We start from the raw sequence: 20185 nt of genomic DNA on the forward strand, positions 1-20185 counted from the left end.
CAGACACAGTACAGTACGGTAGTCCACGGCTGTAGCTATCTCTGTGTCGGCACTCGGCAGTCCATCCATAATTGTATACCACCTACCCGTGGTTTTTTTTTTCTTTCTTCTTTATACATACTACATCTCATTATCAACCAGTCTATATTAGCAGCAGACACAGTACAGTACGGTAGTCCACGGCTGTAGCTACCTCTGTGTCGGCACTCGGCAGTCCATCCATAATTGTATACCACCTACCCGTGGGTTTTTTTTTCTTTCTTCTTTATACATACTACATCTCATTATCAACCAGTCTATATTAGCAGCAGACACAGTACGGTAGTTCACGGCTGTAGCTACCTCTGTGTCGGCACTCGGCAGTCCATCCATAATTGTATACCACCTACCCGTGGTTTTTATTTTTCTTTCTTCTTTATACATACTACATCTCATTATCATCCAGTCTATATTAGCAGCAGACACAGTACAGTACGGTAGTCCACGGCTGTAGCTACCTCTGTGTCGGCACTCGGCAGTCCATCCATAATTGTATACCACCTACCCGTGTTTTTTTTCTTTCTTTCTTCTTTATACATACTACATCTCATTATCAACCAGTCTATATTAGCAGCAGACACAGTACGGTAGTTCACGGCTGTAGCTACCTCTGTGTCGGCACTCGGCAGTCCATCCATAATTGTATACCACCTACCCGTGGTTTTTTTTTTTGTTTCTTCTTTATACATACTACATCTCATTATCATCCAGTCTATATTAGCAGCAGACACAGTACAGTACGGTAGTCCACGGCTGTAGCTACCTCTGTGTCGGCACTCGGCAGTCCATCCATAATTGTATACCACCTACCCGTGGTTTTTTTTTTCTTTCTTCTTTATACATACTACATCTCATTATCAACCAGTCTATATTAGCAGCAGACACAGTACAGTACGGTAGTCCACGGCTGTAGCTACCTCTGTGTCGGCACTCGGCAGTCCATCCATAATTGTATACCACCTACCCGTGGTTTTTTTTTTCTTTCTTCTTTATACATACTACATCTCATTATCAACCAGTCTATATTAGCAGCAGACACAGTACAGTACGGTAGTCCACGGCTGTAGCTACCTCTGTGTCGGCACTCGGCAGTCCATCCATAATTGTATACTAGTATCCATCCATCTCCATTGTTTACCTAAGGTGCCTTTTAGTTGTGCCTATTAAAATATGGAGAACAAAAATGTTGAGGTTCCAAAATTAGGGAAAGATCAAGATCCACTTCCACCTCGTGCTGAAGCTGCTGCCACTAGTCATGGCCGAGACGATGAAATGCCAGCAACGTCGTCTGCCAAGGCCGATGCCCAATGTCATAGTACAGAGCATGTCAAATCCAAAACACCAAATATCAGTAAAAAAAGGACTCCAAAACCTAAAATAAAATTGTCGGAGGAGAAGCGTAAACTTGCCAATATGCCATTTACCACACGGAGTGGCAAGGAACGGCTGAGGCCCTGGCCTATGTTCATGGCTAGTGGTTCAGCTTCACATGAGGATGGAAGCACTCAGCCTCTCGCTAGAAAACTGAAAAGACTCAAGCTGGCAAAAGCACCGCAAAGAACTGTGCGTTCTTCGAAATCCCAAATCCACAAGGAGAGTCCAATTGTGTCGGTTGCGATGCCTGACCTTCCCAACACTGGACGTAAAGAGCATGCGCCTTCCACCATTTGCACGCCCCCTGCAAGTGCTGGAAGGAGCACCCGCAGTCCAGTTCCTGATAGTCAGATTGAAGATGTCAGTGTTGAAGTACACCAGGATGAGGAGGATATGGGTGTTGCTGGCGCTGGGGAGGAAATTGACCAGGAGGATTCTGATGGTGAGGTGGTTTGTTTAAGTCAGGCACCCGGGGAGACACCTGTTGTCCGTGGGAGGAATATGGCCACTGACATGCCTTGTGAAAATACCAAAAAAATCAGCTCTTCGGTGTGGAAGTATTTCAACAGAAATGCGGACAACAGGTGTCAAGCCGTGTGTTGCCTTTGTCAAGCTGTAATAAGTAGGGGTAAGGACGTTAACCACCTCGGAACATCCTCCCTTATACGTCACCTGCAGCGCATTCATAATAAGTCAGTGACAAGTTCAAAAACTTTGGGCGACAGCGGAAGCAGTCCACTGACCAGTAAATCCCTTCCTCTTGTAACCAAGCTCACGCAAACCACCCCACCAACTCCCTCAGTGTCAATTTCCTCCTTCCCCAGGAATGCCAATAGTCCTGCAGGCCATGTCACTGGCAATTCTGACGAGTCCTCTCCTGCCTGGGATTCCTCCGATGCATCCTTGCGTGTAACGCCTACTGCTGCTGGCGCTGCTGTTGTTGCTGCTGGGAGTCGATGGTCATCCCAGAGGGGAAGTCGTAAGCCCACTTGTACTACTTCCAGTAAGCAATTGACTGTTCAACAGTCCTTTGCGAGGAAGATGAAATATCACAGCAGTCATCCTGCTGCAAAGCGGATAACTGAGGCCTTGACAACTATGTTGGTGTTAGACGTGCGTCCGGTATCCGCTGTTAGTTCACAGGGAACTAGACAATTTATTGAGGCAGTGTGCCCCCGTTACCAAATACCATCTAGGTTCCACTTCTCTAGGCAGGCGATACCGAGAATGTACACGGACGTCAGAAAAAGACTCACCAGTGTCCTAAAAAATGCAGTTGTACCCAATGTCCACTTAACCACGGACATGTGGACAAGTGGAGCAGGGCAGGGTCAGGACTATATGACTGTGACAGCCCACTGGGTAGATGTATGGACTCCCGCCGCAAGAACAGCAGCGGCGGCACCAGTAGCAGCATCTCGCAAACGCCAACTCTTTCCTAGGCAGGCTACGCTTTGTATCACCGGTTTCCAGAATACGCACACAGCTGAAAACCTCTTACGGCAACTGAGGAAGATCATCGCGGAATGGCTTACCCCAATTGGACTCTCCTGTGGATTTGTGGCATCGGACAACGCCAGCAATATTGTGTGTGCATTAAATATGGGCAAATTCCAGCACGTCCCATGTTTTGCACATACCTTGAATTTGGTGGTGCAGAATTTTTTTAAAAACGACAGGGGCGTGCAAGAGATGCTGTCGGTGGCCAGAAGAATTGCGGGACACTTTCGGCGTACAGGCACCACGTACAGAAGACTGGAGCACCACCAAAAACTACTGAACCTGCCCTGCCATCATCTGAAGCAAGAAGTGGTAACGAGGTGGAATTCAACCCTCTATATGCTTCAGAGGTTGGAGGAGCAGCAAAAGGCCATTCAAGCCTATACAATTGAGCACGATATAGGAGGTGGAATGCACCTGTCTCAAGCGCAGTGGAGAATGATTTCAACGTTGTGCAAGGTTCTGATGCCCTTTGAACTTGCCACACGTGAAGTCAGTTCAGACACTGCCAGCCTGAGTCAGGTCATTCCCCTCATCAGGCTTTTGCAGAAGAAGCTGGAGACATTGAAGGAGGAGCTAACACGGAGCGATTCCGCTAGGCATGTGGGACTTGTGGATGGAGCCCTTAATTCGCTTAACAAGGATTCACGGGTGGTCAATCTGTTGAAATCAGAGCACTACATTTTGGCCACCGTGCTCGATCCTAGATTTAAAGCCTACCTTGGATCTCTCTTTCCGGCAGACACAAGTCTGCTGGGGTTGAAAGACCTGCTGGTGAGAAAATTGTCAAGTCAAGCGGAACGCGACCTGTCAACATCTCCTCCTTCACATTCTCCCGCAACTGGGGGTGCGAGGAAAAGGCTCAGAATTCCGAGCCCACCCGCTGGCGGTGATGCAGGGCAGTCTGGAGCGACTGCTGATGCTGACATCTGGTCCGGACTGAAGGACCTGACAACGATTACGGACATGTCGTCTACTGTCACTGCATATGATTCTCTCAACATTGAAAGAATGGTGGAGGATTATATGAGTGACCGCATCCAAGTAGGCACGTCACACAGTCCGTACTTATACTGGCAGGAAAAAGAGGCAATTTGGAGGCCCTTGCACAAACTGGCTTTATTCTACCTAAGTTGCCCTCCCACAAGTGTGTACTCCGAAAGAGTGTTTAGTGCCGCCGCTCACCTTGTCAGCAATCGGCGTACGAGGTTACATCCAGAAAATGTGGAGAAGATGATGTTCATTAAAATGAATTATAATCAATTCCTCCGCGGAGACATTGACCAGCAGCAATTGCCTCCACAAAGTACACAGGGAGCTGAGATGGTGGATTCCAGTGGGGACGAACTGATAATCTGTGAGGAGGGGGATGTACACGGTGATATATCGGAGGATGATGATGAGGTGGACATCTTGCCTCTGTAGAGCCAGTTTGTGCAAGGAGAGATTAATTGCTTCTTTTTTGGTGGGGGTCCAAACCAACCCGTCATATCAGTCACAGTCGTGTGGCAGACCCTGTCACTGAAATGATGGGTTGGTTAAAGTGTGCATGTCCTGTTTATACAACATAAGGGTGGGTGGGAGGGCCCAAGGACAATTCCATCTTGCACCTCTTTTTTCTTTAATTTTTCTTTGCGTCATGTGCTGTTTGGGGAGGGTTTTTTGGAAGGGCCATCCTGCGTGACACTGCAGTGCCACTCCTAGATGGGCCCGGTGTTTGTGTCGGCCACTAGGGTCGCTTATCTTACTCACACAGCTACCTCATTGCGCCTCTTTTTTTCTTTGCGTCATGTGCTGTTTGGGGAGGGTTTTTTGGAAGGGACATCCTGCGTGACACTGCAGTGCCACTCCTAGATGGGCCCGGTGTTTGTGTCGGCCACTAGGGTCGCTTATCTTACTCACACAGCTACCTCATTGCGCCTCTTTTTTTCTTTGCGTCATGTGCTGTTTGGGGAGGGTTTTTTTGGAAGGGACATCCTGCGTGACACTGCAGTGCCACTCCTAGATGGGCCCGGTGTTTGTGTCGGCCACTAGGGTCGCTTATCTTACTCACACAGCTACCTCATTGCGCCTCTTTTTTTCTTTGCGTCATGTGCTGTTTGGGGAGGGTTTTTTTGGAAGGGACATCCTGCGTGACACTGCAGTGCCACTCCTAGATGGGCCCGGTGTTTGTGTCGGCCACTAGGGTCGCTTATCTTACTCACACAGCTACCTCATTGCGCCTCTTTTTTTCTTTGCGTCATGTGCTGTTTGGGGAGGGTTTTTTGGAAGGGACATCCTGCGTGACACTGCAGTGCCACTCCTAGATGGGCCCGGTGTTTGTGTCGGCCACTAGGGTCGCTTATGTTACTCACACAGCTACCTCATTGCGCCTCTTTTTTTCTTTGCGTCATGTGCTGTTTGGGGAGGTTTTTTTGGAAGGGACATCCTGCGTGACACTGCAGTGCCACTCCTAGATGGGCCCGGTGTTTGTGTCGGCCACTAGGGTCGCTTATCTTACTCACACAGCTACCTCATTGCGCCTCTTTTTTTCTTTGCGTCATGTGCTGTTTGGGGAGGGTTTTTTGGAAGGGACATCCTGCGTGACACTGCAGTGCCACTCCTAGATGGGCCCGGTGTTTGTGTCGGCCACTAGGGTCGCTTATCTTACTCACACAGCTACCTCATTGCGCCTCTTTTTTTCTTTGCGTCATGTGCTGTTTGGGGAGGGTTTTTTGGAAGGGACATCCTGCGTGACACTGCAGTGCCACTCCTAGATGGGCCAGGTGTTTGTGTCGGCCACTAGGGTCGCTTAGCTTAGTCATCCAGCGACCTCGGTGCAAATTTTAGGACTAAAAATAATATTGTGAGGTGTGAGGTATTCAGAATAGACTGAAAATGAGTGGAAATGATGGTTTTTGAGGTTAATAATACTTTGGGATCAAAATGACCCCCAAATTCTATGATTTAAGCTGTTTTTTAGGTTTTTTGGAAAAAAACACCCGAATCCAAAACACACCCGAATCCGACAAAAAAAATTCGGTTAGGTTTTGCCAAAACGCGGTCGAACCCAAAACACGGCCGCGGAACCGAACCCAAAACCAAAACACAAAACCCGAAAAATTTCCGGCGCTCATCTCTAGCGCCCAGCATCCTCTACGGACTACGAGAAAAAGATTTACCGGTAGGTTTAAAATCTTATTTTCTCTAACGTCCTAGAGGATGCTGGGGACTCCGTAAGGACCATGGGGATTATACCAAAGCTCCCAAACTGGCGGGAGAGTGCGGATGACTCTGCAGCACCGATTGAGCAAACAGGAGGTCCTCCTCAGCCAGGGTATCAAACTTATAGAACTTTGCAAAGGTGTTTGACCCCAACCAAGTAGCAGCTCGGCACAGCTGTAGTGCCGAGACCCCTCGGGCAGCCGCCCAAGACGAGCCCACCTTCCCAGTGGAATGGGCCTTAACCGATTTCGGTAACGTCAATCCTGCCATAGAATGCGCCTGCTGAATCGTGTTACAGATCCAGCGAGCAATAGTCTGCTTTGAAGCAGGGCCGCCAACCTTGTTGGCTGCATACAGGACAAATAGTGCTTCTGTTTTTCTGATCCTAGCCGTTCTGGCCACGTAAATTTTCAAAGCCCTGACCACATCCAGGTACTCGGAATCCTCCAAGTCACGTGTAGCCACAGGCACGACAATAGGTTGGTTCATATGAAAGGATGAGACCACCTTAGGTAGGAATTGAGGACGGGTCCGCAATTCCGCTCTATCCATATGGAAAACCAGATAGGGGCTTTTATGTGATAAAGCCGCCAATTCCGAAACTCGCCTAGCCGAAGCCAAGGCTGACAACATGACAACCTTCCAAGTGAGATATTTCAACTCCACTGTTTTAAGTGGTTCAAACCAATGTGACTTAAGGAAACTTAACACCACGTTAAGGTCCCAAGGTGCCACCGGAGGTACAAAAGGAGGCTGAATATGCAGTACTCCCTTCACAAAAGTCTGTACTTCAGGTAAAGAGGCCATTTCCTTTTGAAAGAAAATGGTTAAGGCCAAAATCTGAACTTAAATGGAGCCTAATTTTAGGCCCAAATTCACTCCAGTTTGTAGGAAGTGAAGAAAACGGCCTACATGGAATTCTTCCGTAGGAGCATTCCTGGCCTCACACCAAGAAACATATTTACGCCATATTCGGTGATAATGTTTAGATGTCACGTCCTTCCTAGCCTTTAATAACATAGGAATAACCTCATCCGGAATACCTTTATCCGCTAGGATCCGGCGTTCAACCGCCATGCCGTCAAACGCAGCCGCGGTAAGTCTTGGAACAGACAGGGACCTTGTTGTAACAGGTCCTGCCTTAGAGGAAGAGGCCACGGATCTTCTGTGAGCATTTCCTGCAGATCCGGATACCAGGTCCTTCGTGGCCAATCCGCAACAATGAGTATTGTTCTCACTCCTCTTTTTCTTATTATCCTCAACACCTTGGGTATGAGAGGAAGAGGAGGAAACACATAGACCGACTGGAACACCCACTTTGTCACTAGGGCATCCACAGCTACCGCCTGAGGGTCTCTTGACCTGGCACAATACCTTTGTAGCTTTTTGTTGAGACGGGACGCCATCATGTCTATTTGGGGCAGTCCCCACCGACTTGCAATCTGAGCGAAGACTTCTTGATGAAGTCCCTACTCTCCCGGATGCAGGTCGTGTCTGCTGAGGAAGTCTGCTTCCCAGTTGTCCACTCCCGGAATGAACACTGCTGACAGAGCGCTTACATGATTCTCCGCCCAGCGAAGAATTCTGGTGGCTTCCGCCATTGCCACCCTGCTCCTTGTGCCGCCTTGGCGGTTTACATGAGCTACTGCGGTGACGTTGTCTGACTGGATCAGAACTGGTCGATCGCGAAGTAAGATCTCCGCTTGACGTAGGGCGTTGTATATGGCCCTTAGTTCCAGGATGTTGATGTGAAGACAAGTCTCTTGACTTGACCAAAGGCCTTGGAAATTTCTTCCCTGTGTGACTGCTCCCCAACCTCGGAGGCTCGCGTCCATGGTCACCAGGATCCAGTCCTGAATGCCGAACCTGCGGCCCTCTAGAAGGTGAGCACTTTTCAGCCACCACAGGAGAGATACTCTGGCCCTGGGGGACAGTGTGATCCGCTGATGCATTTGCAGATGTGACTCGGACCATTTGTCCAATAGGTCCCATTGGAATGTCCTTGCATGGAATCTGCCGTAGGGAATGGCTTTGTATGTCGCCACCATTTTTCTCAGGACTTGAGTGCAACGACGTACTGACACTTGTTTTGGCTTCAACAGGTTCATGACTAGAGTCATGAGTTCCTGCGCTTTTTCTGTCGGAAGAAAAATCCTCTTCTGGTCTGTGTCCAGAATCATGCCCAAGAAGGGCAGACGAGTTGTAGGATTCAGCTGCGACTTTGAAATATTGATAATCCAGCCGTGTCGCTGTAACACAGTCAGTGAAAGTGATATGCTGTTCAGCAACTTCTCCCGTGATCTCGCTTTTATGAGGAGATCGTCCAAGTACGGGATAATTGTGACACCCTGTTTGCGCAGGAGCACCATCATTTCCGCCATTACCTTGGTGAAAATTCTCGGGGCCGTGGAAAGCCCAAACGGCAACGTTTGAAATTGGTAATGACAATCCTGTACCGCAAATCTCAGGTACGCCTGATGAGGATATATGGGAACATGCAGGTATGCATCCTTTATGTCCAGAGATACCATAAAATCTCCCCCTTCCAGGCTGGCGATGACCGCTCTGAGCGATTCCATCTTGAACTTGAACCGTTTTAAGTAAAGGTTCAGGGATTTTAAATTCAAAATGGGTCTGATCGAACCGTCCGGTTTCGGGACCACAAATGGAGTTGAGTAGTACCCCTTCCCTCTTTGAAGCAGGGGAACCTCTACCACCACTTGTTGAAGACACAATTTGCGAATCACATGTAACACTATCTCCCTTTCCGGGGGGGAAGTCGGTAGGGCCGATTTGAAAAACCGGCGAGGAGGCACCTCTTCGAATTCCAGCTTGTAAGCCTGGGACACAATTTCTATTGCCCAGGGATCCACCTGTGAGTGAACCCAGATGTGGCTGAACAGTCGAAGACGCGCCCCCACTGGGGCGGACTCCCTCAGGGGAGCCCCAGCGTCATGCGGTGGATTTTGCAGAGGCCGGGGAGGACTTCTGTTCCTGGGAACTAGCTGTGTTATGCAGCTTCTTCCCTCTGCCCTTACCTCTGGCAAGAAAGGACGATCCACGTACTCTCTTGCTTTTATTGGAACGAAAGGACTGCATTTGATAATGAGGCGCTTTCTTAGATTGTGAGGGAATATATGGCAAAAAATTCGATTTACCTGCCGTAGCCGTGGAGACGAGGTCCGAGAGGCCCTCTCCAAACAATTCCTCACCCTTGTAAGGCAACAACTCCATATGTCTCTTGGAGTCGGCATCACCTGACCACTGTCGCGTCCATGAGACACGCCTAGCAGAAATAGACATAGCGTTTATCCTGGAACCCAGTAAACTAATGGCTCTTTGAGCATCCCTCATATATAAGACAGCATCTTTTATATGCCCTAGGGTCATTAAAATGGTATCCTTATCAAGGGTCTCAATATCCGCTGATAAGGAATCTGTCCATGCTGCTACAGCACTACAAACCCAGGCCGACGCAATAGCCGGTCTGAGTAACGTACCAGAATGTGTGTAAATGGACTTCAAGGTAACCTCCTGCTTGCGGTCAGCAGGATCCTTGAGGGTAGCTGTATCTTGGGATGGAAGCGCTATCTTTTTTGATAAGCGCGTCAAAGCTTTGTCTACCCTAGGGGACGATTCCCACCGGATTCTGTCCTACGACGGGAAAGGATACGCTATTAGAATCCTTTTGGGAATCTGCAGTTTTTTGTCTGGAGTTTCCCACGCTTTTTCGCATAATTCGTTCAGCTCATGTGATGAGGGAAAGGTGACCTCAGGTTTCTTTCCCTTATACATGTGTACCCTCGTGTCAGGGACAGGGGGTTCCTCAGTGATATGCAAAACATCTTTTATTGCGATAATCATATATCGAATACATTTAGCCACCTTTGGCTGTAATTTTGCATCATCATAGTCGACACTGGAGTCTGAATCCGTGTCGGTATCTGTGTCAACTATTTGGGATAGTGGGCATTTCTGAGACCCCGAAGGTCCAGGCGACATTGGGACAGGCATGGGTTGACTCCCTGACTGTACCCCAACTTCAGCTTTGTCTAATCTTTTGTGCAATAAATTAACATTAGCACTTAAAACATTCCACATATCCATCCAGTCAGGTGTCGGCACTGCCGACGGAGACCTAACATTCATACACTCCCCCTCCTCCTTAGGTGAGCCTTCAATCTCTGACATGTCGACACACGCGTACCGACACACCACACACACACAGGGAAGCTCTTTTCTGAAGACAGGTTCCCCACCAGGCCCTTTGGAGAGACAGAGAGAGAGTATGCCAGCACACACCCCAGCGCTATATGACCCAGGAAAAAACACAGTATGTTTACCCAGTAGCGCTTTTGTTATGTATATGCGCCAATTATGTGCCCCCCCCCCTCTACTTTAAAACCCTTCTTTCACCGTCTGTTAAGCAGGGGGGAGTCCGGGGAGCTTCCTCTCAGCGGTGCTGTGGAGAAAAATGGCGCTGGTGAGTGCTGAGGGAGAAGCCCCGCCCCCTCAGCAGCGGGCTTCTGTCCCGCTCAAATTTCTCAATAACATGGCGGGGGCTCTTTATATACATGTACAGTGCCCAGCTGTACATGTATATATCTATATATGCCACAGGAGAGGTTTATATTGCTGCCCAGGGCGCCCCCCCTGCGCCCTGCACCCTTACAGTGACCGGAGTGTGTGAGGTGAATGGGAGCAATGGCACACAGCTGCAGTGCTGTGCGTTACCTCTATGAAGATCAAGGTGTCTTCTGCCGCCTCTGATGTTCTGTTCCTCAATACTCACCCGGCTTCAATCTTCCGGCTCTGCGAGGAGGACGGCGGCGCGGCTCTGGGACGGACGGCTAGGGTGAGACCTGCGTACCGATCCCTCTGGAGCTAATGGTGTCCCGTAGCCTAGGAAACAGAGCCCTGAAAATCAGAGAAGTGGGTCTGTTTCTCTCTCCTCAGTCCCTCGATGCAGGGAGTCTGTTGCCAGCAGGCTCCCTGAACATAAAAAACCTAACTAAAATGCTTTCTTTACAGGAAACTCAGGAGAGCTCCTGAAATGCACCCAGTCTCCACTGGGCACAGTATCAAACTGAGGTCTGGAGGAGGGGCATAGAGGGAGGAGCCAGTGCACACCCAGAGTCAAAGTCTTTCTTAAAGTGTCCATGTCTCCTGCGGAGCCCGTCTATCCCCATGGTCCTTACGGAGTCCCCAGCATCCTCTAGGAGAAATGTAGATAAAAACCTCTGAGGAGTTTTGAATTTTTTGTCAGGGTTCACCCATGCCTCCCTGGCCAGGGAGTTCAATTCCTTAGACACAGGGAATGTGACTGAGGTTTTGGGTTTTACATTAAAGTACTGTACAACTCTTCATCTGGTTCTGCCTCCTGATTAGGTACGTGAAGAACCTCTCTTACAGCATAAATTAGCGCCTCCACCCCGGGGAACAGAGAGCTGTCCTCATCCATATCCTCCTCATCTACATCAGACTGGTCAGAATCAGAATCAGACTGGAGCATATGTGGCAGTGAGCGTTTATGTGAAACCAACAGAGGGGGCTGAGAAGCCTTTCTGGTATCTGCTGCTTTAGACATACTAACAACAGACTGTTTTAACATCTGTCTCTCTTTCTTAGCTGCAGCTAGTTCTGAAATCACATTGTGAATCATGCTCATAAAAGTATCTAGCCAGTCAGGTGCCTGTGAACTGTGTCCCTGTGGAGATAATGAGCACTGTTCACACATGAGGGACCCCGCAGAAGAAGGGGTAGAGTTACAAGCTGTACACATAACCATGTTAACAGACATATTGTACACAATGATAATGCAGCGAAAAACACAGAAAACACCTCTACACAGACCCTAGAGAGCCCCTGGAGTGACACAGAGAAAAACGGAGACCAGCACACAAAACACAGCAGTGCAATGTGTAAAAGTATGTGTATCACCTTATTTATGTGCAGCAGCGCTACTGCTGATGTGCTCTCCCCCTGCTATGACCCCCTGGTACCAGTACAGAGACTGTAACAGTGTGGGTCCGTGGAGAAGCAGCGTGCATGCAGCCTTGATGATCTGCAGCAGCAGGAAATGGCACCTTCCCGCCCCCGTAATGGCACGCGGTCCCACATAGATGTTTATACTGGCTGAAAGTGATAAAACACAGTACACACAATGCCTACTGACAGTGTGGAGCACAAAGCCCTGTTGAGCCAGTGTAGTCTGTGGTGGGCACCGCAGCTCGTGGCCCGTGATAGCCGCGTGACATGCAAACTGCACTGGGGACCCGCTAACTGGGACTACGGTGTTAACACTCACAGCATCTGCGACCCTTCGGGATCTGTTAGAGGGTGGGGGTATAGCTGCTGGCGTGGGAACACAGTGTGGTGTGTGAAACAGTACCTCAGGAACTCAGTGTCCTGTCAGCTGGGATTATGAACCATTAACCCTCAGGAGGTTGGTTCGGTCCCCCCTCTAAGTCCCACGAAGCAGGAAGCCTGGTTGCCAACCAGTACTACCTGAAAATAAAAAACTACAATAAAAAATAAAGAAAACTCTCTGGAGCTCCAGAGAAATGCACCCGGCTCCTTGGGCACATTTTTCTAAACTGAGTCTGATAGGAGGGGCATAGAGGGGAGGAGCTAGCACACACATACACACACTAAAGGTTTTAAAGTGCCAGGCTCCAGTGGACCCGATCTATGGCCCTCATTCCGAGTTGATCACTAGCTGCTTTCGTTCGCAGCACAGCGATCAGGCTAAAAATCGGCACTTCTGCGCATGAGTATGGTGCGCACTGCGCACGCGCAACGTACTTTCACAAAAGCCGAAGCAGTTTTACACAAGGTCTAGCGACGCTTTTCAGTTGCACTGCTGATCGTTGAGTGATTGACAGGAAGTGGGTGTTTCGGGGTGGAAACTGACCGTTTTCGGGGAGTGTGTGTAAAAACGCAGGCGTGCCAGATAAAAACGCAGGAGTGGCTGGAGAAACGGGGGAGTGACTGGCCGAACGCAGGGCGAGTTTGTGACGTCAAAACAGGAACTAAATAGTCTGAAGTGATCGCAAGGTAGGAGTAGGTCTGCAGCTACTCTGAAACTGCTCAATCTTTTTTTGTAGCAGCGCTGCGATCCTTTCGTTCGCACTTCTGCTAAGCTAAGATACACTCCCAGAGGGCGGCGGCTTAGCGTTTGCACTGCTGCTAAAAGCAGCTAGCGAGCGAACAACTCAGAATGAGGGCCTATACCTCATGGTACTAAAGTACAGTTCCCCAGTATCCACTAGGACATAAGAGAAAATCACCAGGTATGTGATAAATAGCCACAAACCCAGATCCTTAATTCCTTAATTGCAGAAAATGATGCTGATAAGGAACCTTAGGGTTTGAGGAATATATCTCATTACTAATAAAAAAAAGTCCCCTATTACATTGTTGGCATTCACATGAATACTAGAAAGGTAGCTAAAAAAATAATGTAATAAACAAGAAATAATTTGGACCAATAAAGTTCTTAAACATTCCAAATAGCTCTTCCATTGATAAATACAGCACTATAACAATTATTCTGTAAATGTCAAAACAAACGTCTCTTTTTCTATACAGTATACATAAATCATTTACTTTCTATTTGCTTTATAACTATAGTAATCTCACTGCTCTGTAATCCAAGCCTTCCCAGATAGGTGCACTTATCTGTAACACAACACTGTGCATGCGTAAAACAACAAGGAACAATTACTGTAGATTGGTATCGATATTCTAGCGCACAGGATCCCAATGTTCAAAATCCTGACGGATTTTGGTAATTAAAACGCTAACCCTAAACTTTACCCATACCTCTCGCAGCGGGATACATATGATATCCCGGCAAGTGGGAATCCCTGCAGCAAATCCCCTTGCAGGCTCGCTGCGCTCACCACGCATCGGGCCCAGTGGCTCGCTCCGCTCACCACAGGTTCTATTCCTCCTCAGTTGGTGCAATGGACCCACCAACCAACTGGGAATACTGAGCGATTGTCGGGATTCCAACCTTCGATATGTCACAGGCTGTCAGGATTCCAGCGTCTCCTGAACGCCGGTATCTCGACAGCTGGTATATAGACTGGATCCTCTCGCAGCCTTACCCTAACTGTCTCCTCCCACAGGCATAGGCGTTTCTATATGGGGTACACCCCATACCCATATATTATACTTACCCCTCCAGAGTCTTGCGGTGGTGGCCCTGCACCTCAAATACTGTACAAATTTTGAAAATGTCCACTGCGGCCATTTCTGAGTGATTTGCGCACGTCACTGGAGATGTGCCCGAGAACAATGTTCCTGGAGAACTGCACATGCGGAGTACACTCTGGCAAAATGTCAGAGTCTACTTTCTGCCAGAGAGATGGCGGCCCGCAACAAAGGCAGCATGCGGCCTCTCTCTGGTCTTAAAACGCCTGCCTGCAGCCTATATCTAACCCAACCCTCCCGAAGCTTAACCCTAACTCAAACCTCCCGCAGACTAACCCTAACCATCCCCTCCCGCAGCCCAGCCTTAACCACACGTACTTACAGGCGGAATCTGGCAGGATACCATTAGGATGCCGCTGTGAGCATTCTGACCATTGAGATCCTGAGCATAAACTACATCCCATTAGCCACAGCTGGGTTACAAATGGCTAAACAGAAAATATATTGACGTGTAACCATATATTTCCCCCTGCCAATAGCTGTGTCTCTGCAGTCAGCACAGGATAGAAATGTATAATATAGCGCAGATCTACGGTGTTCCTGCCATACAGTACATACACTTTGCATACACTATACACAAAAGTGGAATTGAACTGCATGATTCTTGGACTGTTTTGTCTCTAAACAGGACTATAAATGGTGCTGTCAGCATTTACATTCCTAGAATGCCGGGAACACTACCCGGCTCCTTTCACACACTGGTCTACTGAAATGTAAAGGGTTCTGTACATTAGGTAGACATTCAACATTAATAATGTCCACATGAGAACATGCCTTCCAACTGTCCCGAATACAGCGTCCCGCTAATTGGACACTGTCCCGCTGTCCCTCCTGCGGGCAGCAGTGTCTCATTGGTGGGGGGGCAGACTGGGAGAGCCGGTGATCACCGCTGCTCTACTCTGCAAAGCAGCCGGTGATCACTGAATAGATTTCGTGCGCATACACACGGCATCTATCAGTGCAGGGAGTGGAGCCGGGGGCTACCCAGCAGGGCAAGCCCCCAAAATTACGAAAACAGGAGTTGCAAAGTTAGGACACGCCCCCTCCGCTTGAGGCACTGCCCACTTTCCAGACGTGCCTTTGGCGCAGCTTGTCCTAACCTCAAATATTCAAAAGTTGGGAGGTATGTGTTAATGTTGACGTGGTCGTTCTGTCAACATAATTTCAGCATTCGCCATGTTGACATTCAGCACGTCGACACTGATTAAACGTCAACATGGTCAGAATGTGGACAATGTGTCTTTAGTTAAGTCTATCGCTAACTCTAACAGTAACCCTGACGAAAGTGGCATATCCATAATCGGTGCAGGGGACCTGGAGGGAGACTGTACACTGGCCCCCTCCCTCTCTCAAATACGTCCCTGCCTAACCCTTGCACTAATGCACATTTTGACAAAGTTGATATTTCATAAGTTGACATTCTGTCCATGTTGACATTTTCCAGTTGTCAACGTCATCTGTCAACAATCTGAATGACTGCACTGACAGTGTCGAAATACTGACTCCATACTCCATACTCCTTTAGCCTAGAAATGAACCCTACTACAGGAACGCAAGACTGTGTAATCCTTCAGTGGTCATGTGATGATATTATTGCAATATCTCACAGGTTCTCAAACTTGGTTCTCAGGACCCCACACAGTGCATGTTTTGCAGGTTTCCTCACAGTATCACATGTGAAATAATTAGCTCCACCTGCGGACCTTCTAAAATGTGTCAGTGAGTAATTAATTCACCTGTGCACCTGCTGGGTTATCTGCAAAACATGCACTGTGTGGGGTCCTGAGGACCGAGTTTGAGAACCTATGCAATATCTACATGGCAGGGAAACTGGAACACTAAATCAGTGGGTGAACCACCTGCAGTTAAGCTGACCCCTTCCAAGGAGCTGGGTCCACATCTAGGGTTACTCCACTACACTTACTTTAAAGGACTCCAAGAACCCGCCATGAGCTCCATTCTCAAGCTTGTCTTCATCTGGGCCCAAGCCAAGCATAGCTTGCGTGTGCACATGAAGGTCATCATGAAGATTGTCCAAGAGAGCAGCTCTCGTCCGGTCCTCAAGCTTTGCAAACTTGTCAGACTTGCAGCAGGCATGTTCAGCATTGATGAGCTTGGTCAGTAAAAATTCACAGAACTCTGCATTCTAGAAGTACAGAGGAGAGTAACATGAGCTGGACAGTAGGTGCAATGCAGACATGTCTGCAGCTGGCACACATCACAATGATATAGGTTAACAAGGAAGCTTTCTATATGAAAAAATAAGAATTTACTTACCGATAATTCTATTTCTCGGAGTCCGTAGTGGATGCTGGGGTTCCTGAAAGGACCATGGGGAATAGCGGCTCCGCAGGAGACAGGGCACAAAAAAGTAAAGCTTTTACCAGATCAGGTGGTGTGCACTGGCTCCTCCCCCTATGACCCTCCTCCAGACTCCAGTTAGGTACTGTGCCCGGACGAGCGTACACAATAAGGGAGGCAATTTGAATCCCGGGTAAGACTCATACCAGCCACACCAATCACACCGTACAACTTGTGATCTAAACCCAGTTAACAGTATGATAACAGAAAGAGCCTCTTAAAGATGGCTCCTTAACAATATAACCCGAATTTGTTAACAATAACTATGTACAGTATTGCAGATAATCCGCACTTGGGATGGGCGCCCAGCATCCACTACGGACTCCGAGAAATAGAATTATCGGTAAGTAAATTCTTATTTTCTCTATCGTCCTAAGTGGATGCTGGGGTTCCTGAAAGGACCATGGGGATTATACCAAAGCTCCCAAACGGGCGGGAGAGTGCGGATGACTCTGCAGCACCGAATGAGAGAATTCCAAGTCCTCTTTTGCCAGGGTATCAAATTTGTAGAATTTTACAAACGTGTTTTCCCCCGACCACGTAGCTGCTCGACAGAATTGTAATGCCGAGACCCCTCGGGCAGCCGCCCAAGATGAGCCCACCTTCCTTGTGGAATGGGCCTTAACAGATTTAGGCTGTGGCAGGCCTGCCACAGAATGAGCAAGTTGAATTGTGTTACAAATCCAACGAGCAATCGTCTGCTTAGAAGCAGGGGCACCCAACTTGTTGGGTGCATATAGTATCAACAGCGAGTCAGATTTTCTGACTTCAGCCGTCCTTGAAATGTATATTTTTAAGGCTCTGACAACGTCCAACAACTTGGAGTCCTCCAAGTCGCCAGTGGCCGCAGGCACCACAATAGGTTGGTTCAGGTGAAACGCTGATACCACCTTAGGGAGAAAATGCGGACGAGTCCTCAGTTCTGCCCTATCCGAATGGAAGATTAGATAAGGGCTTTTATAAGATAAAGCCGCCAATTCAGATACTCTCCTGGCGGAAGCCAGGGCCAGTAACATAGTCACTTTCCATGTGAGATATTTAAAATCCACCTTTTTCAATGGTTCAAACCAATGGGATTTGAGGAAATCTAAAACTACATTTAGATCCCACGGTGCCACCGGAGGCACCACAGGAGGCTGTATATGCAGTACTCCTTTAACAAAAGTCTGTACCTCAGGAACTGAGGCCAATTCTTTTTGGAAGAATATTGACAGGGCCGAAATTTGAACCTTAATAGATCTCAATTTGAGACCCATAGACAATCCTGATTGTAGGAAATGTAGGAAACGACCCAGTTGAAATTCCTCCGTCGGAACACTCCGATCCTCGCACCACGCGACATATTTTCGCCAAATGCGGTGATAATGTTTCGCGGTGACTTCCTTCCTTGCCTTAATCAAGGTAGGAATGACTTCTTCTGGAATGCCTTTCCCTTTTAGGATCTGGCGTTCAACCGCCATGCCGTCAAACGCAGCCGCGGTAAGTCTTGAAAGAGACAGGCACCCTGTTGTAGCAGGTCCCTTCTCAGAAGTAGAGGGCACGGGTCGTCCGTGACCAACTCTTGAAGTTCCGGGTACCAAGTCCTTCTTGGCCAATCCGGAGCCACTAGTATTGTTCTTACTCCTCCTCACCGTATAATCTTCAATACCTTTGGTATGAGAGGCAGAGGAGGAAACACATATACTGATTTGTACACCCAAGGTGTTACCAGTGCGTCCACAGCTATTGCCTGTGGATCTCTTGACCTGGCGCAATACTTGTCCAGTTTCTTGTTGAGGCGAGACGCCATCATGTCTACCATTGGTCTTTCCCAACAGTTTATTAGCATGTGGAAGACTTCTGGATGAAGACCCCCCTCTCCCGGGTGAATATCGTGTCTGCTGAGGAAGTCTGCTTCCCAGTTGTCCACGCCCGGGAAGAACACTGCTGACAGTGCTATTACGTGATTCTCCGCCCAGCGAAGAATCTTGGCAGCTTCTGCCATTGCACTCCTGCTTCTTGTGCCGCCCTGTCTGTTTACATGGGCGACCGCCGTGATGTTGTCCGACTGAATCAACACCGGTTTTCCTTGCAGGAGTGGTTCCGCCTGGCTTAGAGCATTTTAGATTGCTCTTAGTACCAGAATGTTTATGTGAAGAGACTTTTCCAGGTTCGTCCATACCCCCTGGAAGTTTCTTCCTTGTGTGACTGCTCCCCAACCTCTCAGGCTGGCGTCCGTGGTCACCAGGATCAAATCCTGTATGCCGAATCTGCGGCCCTCCAATAGATGAGCCTTTTGCAACCACCACAGAAGATATACCCTTGTCCTTGGCGACAGGGTTATTCGCAGGTGCATCTGAGGATGCGACCCTGACCATTTGTCCAACAGATCCCTTTGGAAAATTCTTGCATGGAATCTGCCGAATGGAATTGCTTCGTAAAAAGCCACCATTTTTCCCAGGACTCTTGTGCATTGATGTACAGACACCTTTCCTGGTTTTAGGAGGTTCCTGACAGGTCGGATAACTCCTTGGCTTTTTCCTCGGGAAGAAAAACCTTTTTCTGAACCGTGTCCAGAATCATCCCTAGGAACAGCAGACGTATCGTCGGAAAACAGCTGCGATTCTTGGAATATTTAGAATCCAGTCGTGCCGTCGAAGAACTACTTTAGATAGTGCTCTTCCGACCTCCAACTGTTCTCTGGAACTTGCCCTTTTTAGGTCGTGCAAGTAAGGGATAATTTAGATGCCTTTTTTCTTTGAAGAAACATCTTTTCGGCCATTACCTTGGTAAAAAGGCCCGGGGTGCCGTGGATAATTCAAACGGCATCGTCTGAAACTGATATTGACAGTTCTGTACCACGAACCAGAGGTACCCTTGATGAGAAGGACAAAATTTGGACATGGAGGTAATCCTTGATGTCCAGGGACACCATATAGTCCCCTTTTTTCCGGTTCGCTATCACTGCTCTGAGTGACTTTATCTCGATTTGAACCTTTTATGTAAGTGTTCAAAACATTTTAGATTTAGACTATGTGTCACCAAGCCGTCTGGCTTCAGTACCACAATATAGTGTGGAAAAATAATACCCTTTTCCTTGTCGTAGGAGGGGTACTTTGATTATCACCTGCTGGATATACAGCTTGTGAATTGTTTCCAATGCTGCCTCCCTGTCGGAGGGAGCCGTTGGTAAAGCAGACTTCAGGAACCTGCGAGGAGAAGATGTCTCGACTCTCCAATCTTTACCCCTGGGATAATACTCGTACGATCTAGGGGTCAACTTGCGAGTGATCCCACTGCGCCCTGAGACTCTTGAGACTACCCCCCCACCTTGAGTCCGCTTGCACGGCCCCAGCGTCATGCTGAGGACTTGGCAGACGCGGTGGAGGGCTTCTTTTCCTGGGAAAGGGCTGCCTGCTGCAGTCTACTTCCCTTACCTCTATGTCTGGGCAGATATGACTGGCCTTTTGCCTGCATGCCCTCATGGGAAAGGAAAGATTGAGGCTGAAAA

The 20185-nt window shown here is 48.4% G+C and overlaps 1 protein-coding gene across 9 annotated transcripts in view; it reads right to left on the reverse strand.

Moving 5' to 3' along the window:
- RAP1GAP2 (RAP1 GTPase activating protein 2) overlaps window positions 1-20185 on the reverse strand; it is a 1491256-nt gene that overhangs the window by 65585 nt on the left and 1405486 nt on the right. For all 9 annotated transcript variants that reach the window (XM_063956011.1, XM_063956008.1, XM_063956013.1 and 6 more), the window contains one exon: window positions 16259-16480. In XM_063956011.1, coding sequence (XP_063812081.1) covers window positions 16259-16480 — 222 coding nt within the window. The remainder of the gene's footprint in view (window positions 1-16258; window positions 16481-20185) is intronic.

This window comes from Pseudophryne corroboree, chromosome 2, assembly GCF_028390025.1.
Source record: "Pseudophryne corroboree isolate aPseCor3 chromosome 2, aPseCor3.hap2, whole genome shotgun sequence".
NCBI classification, from domain to species: domain Eukaryota; kingdom Metazoa; phylum Chordata; class Amphibia; order Anura; family Myobatrachidae; genus Pseudophryne; species Pseudophryne corroboree.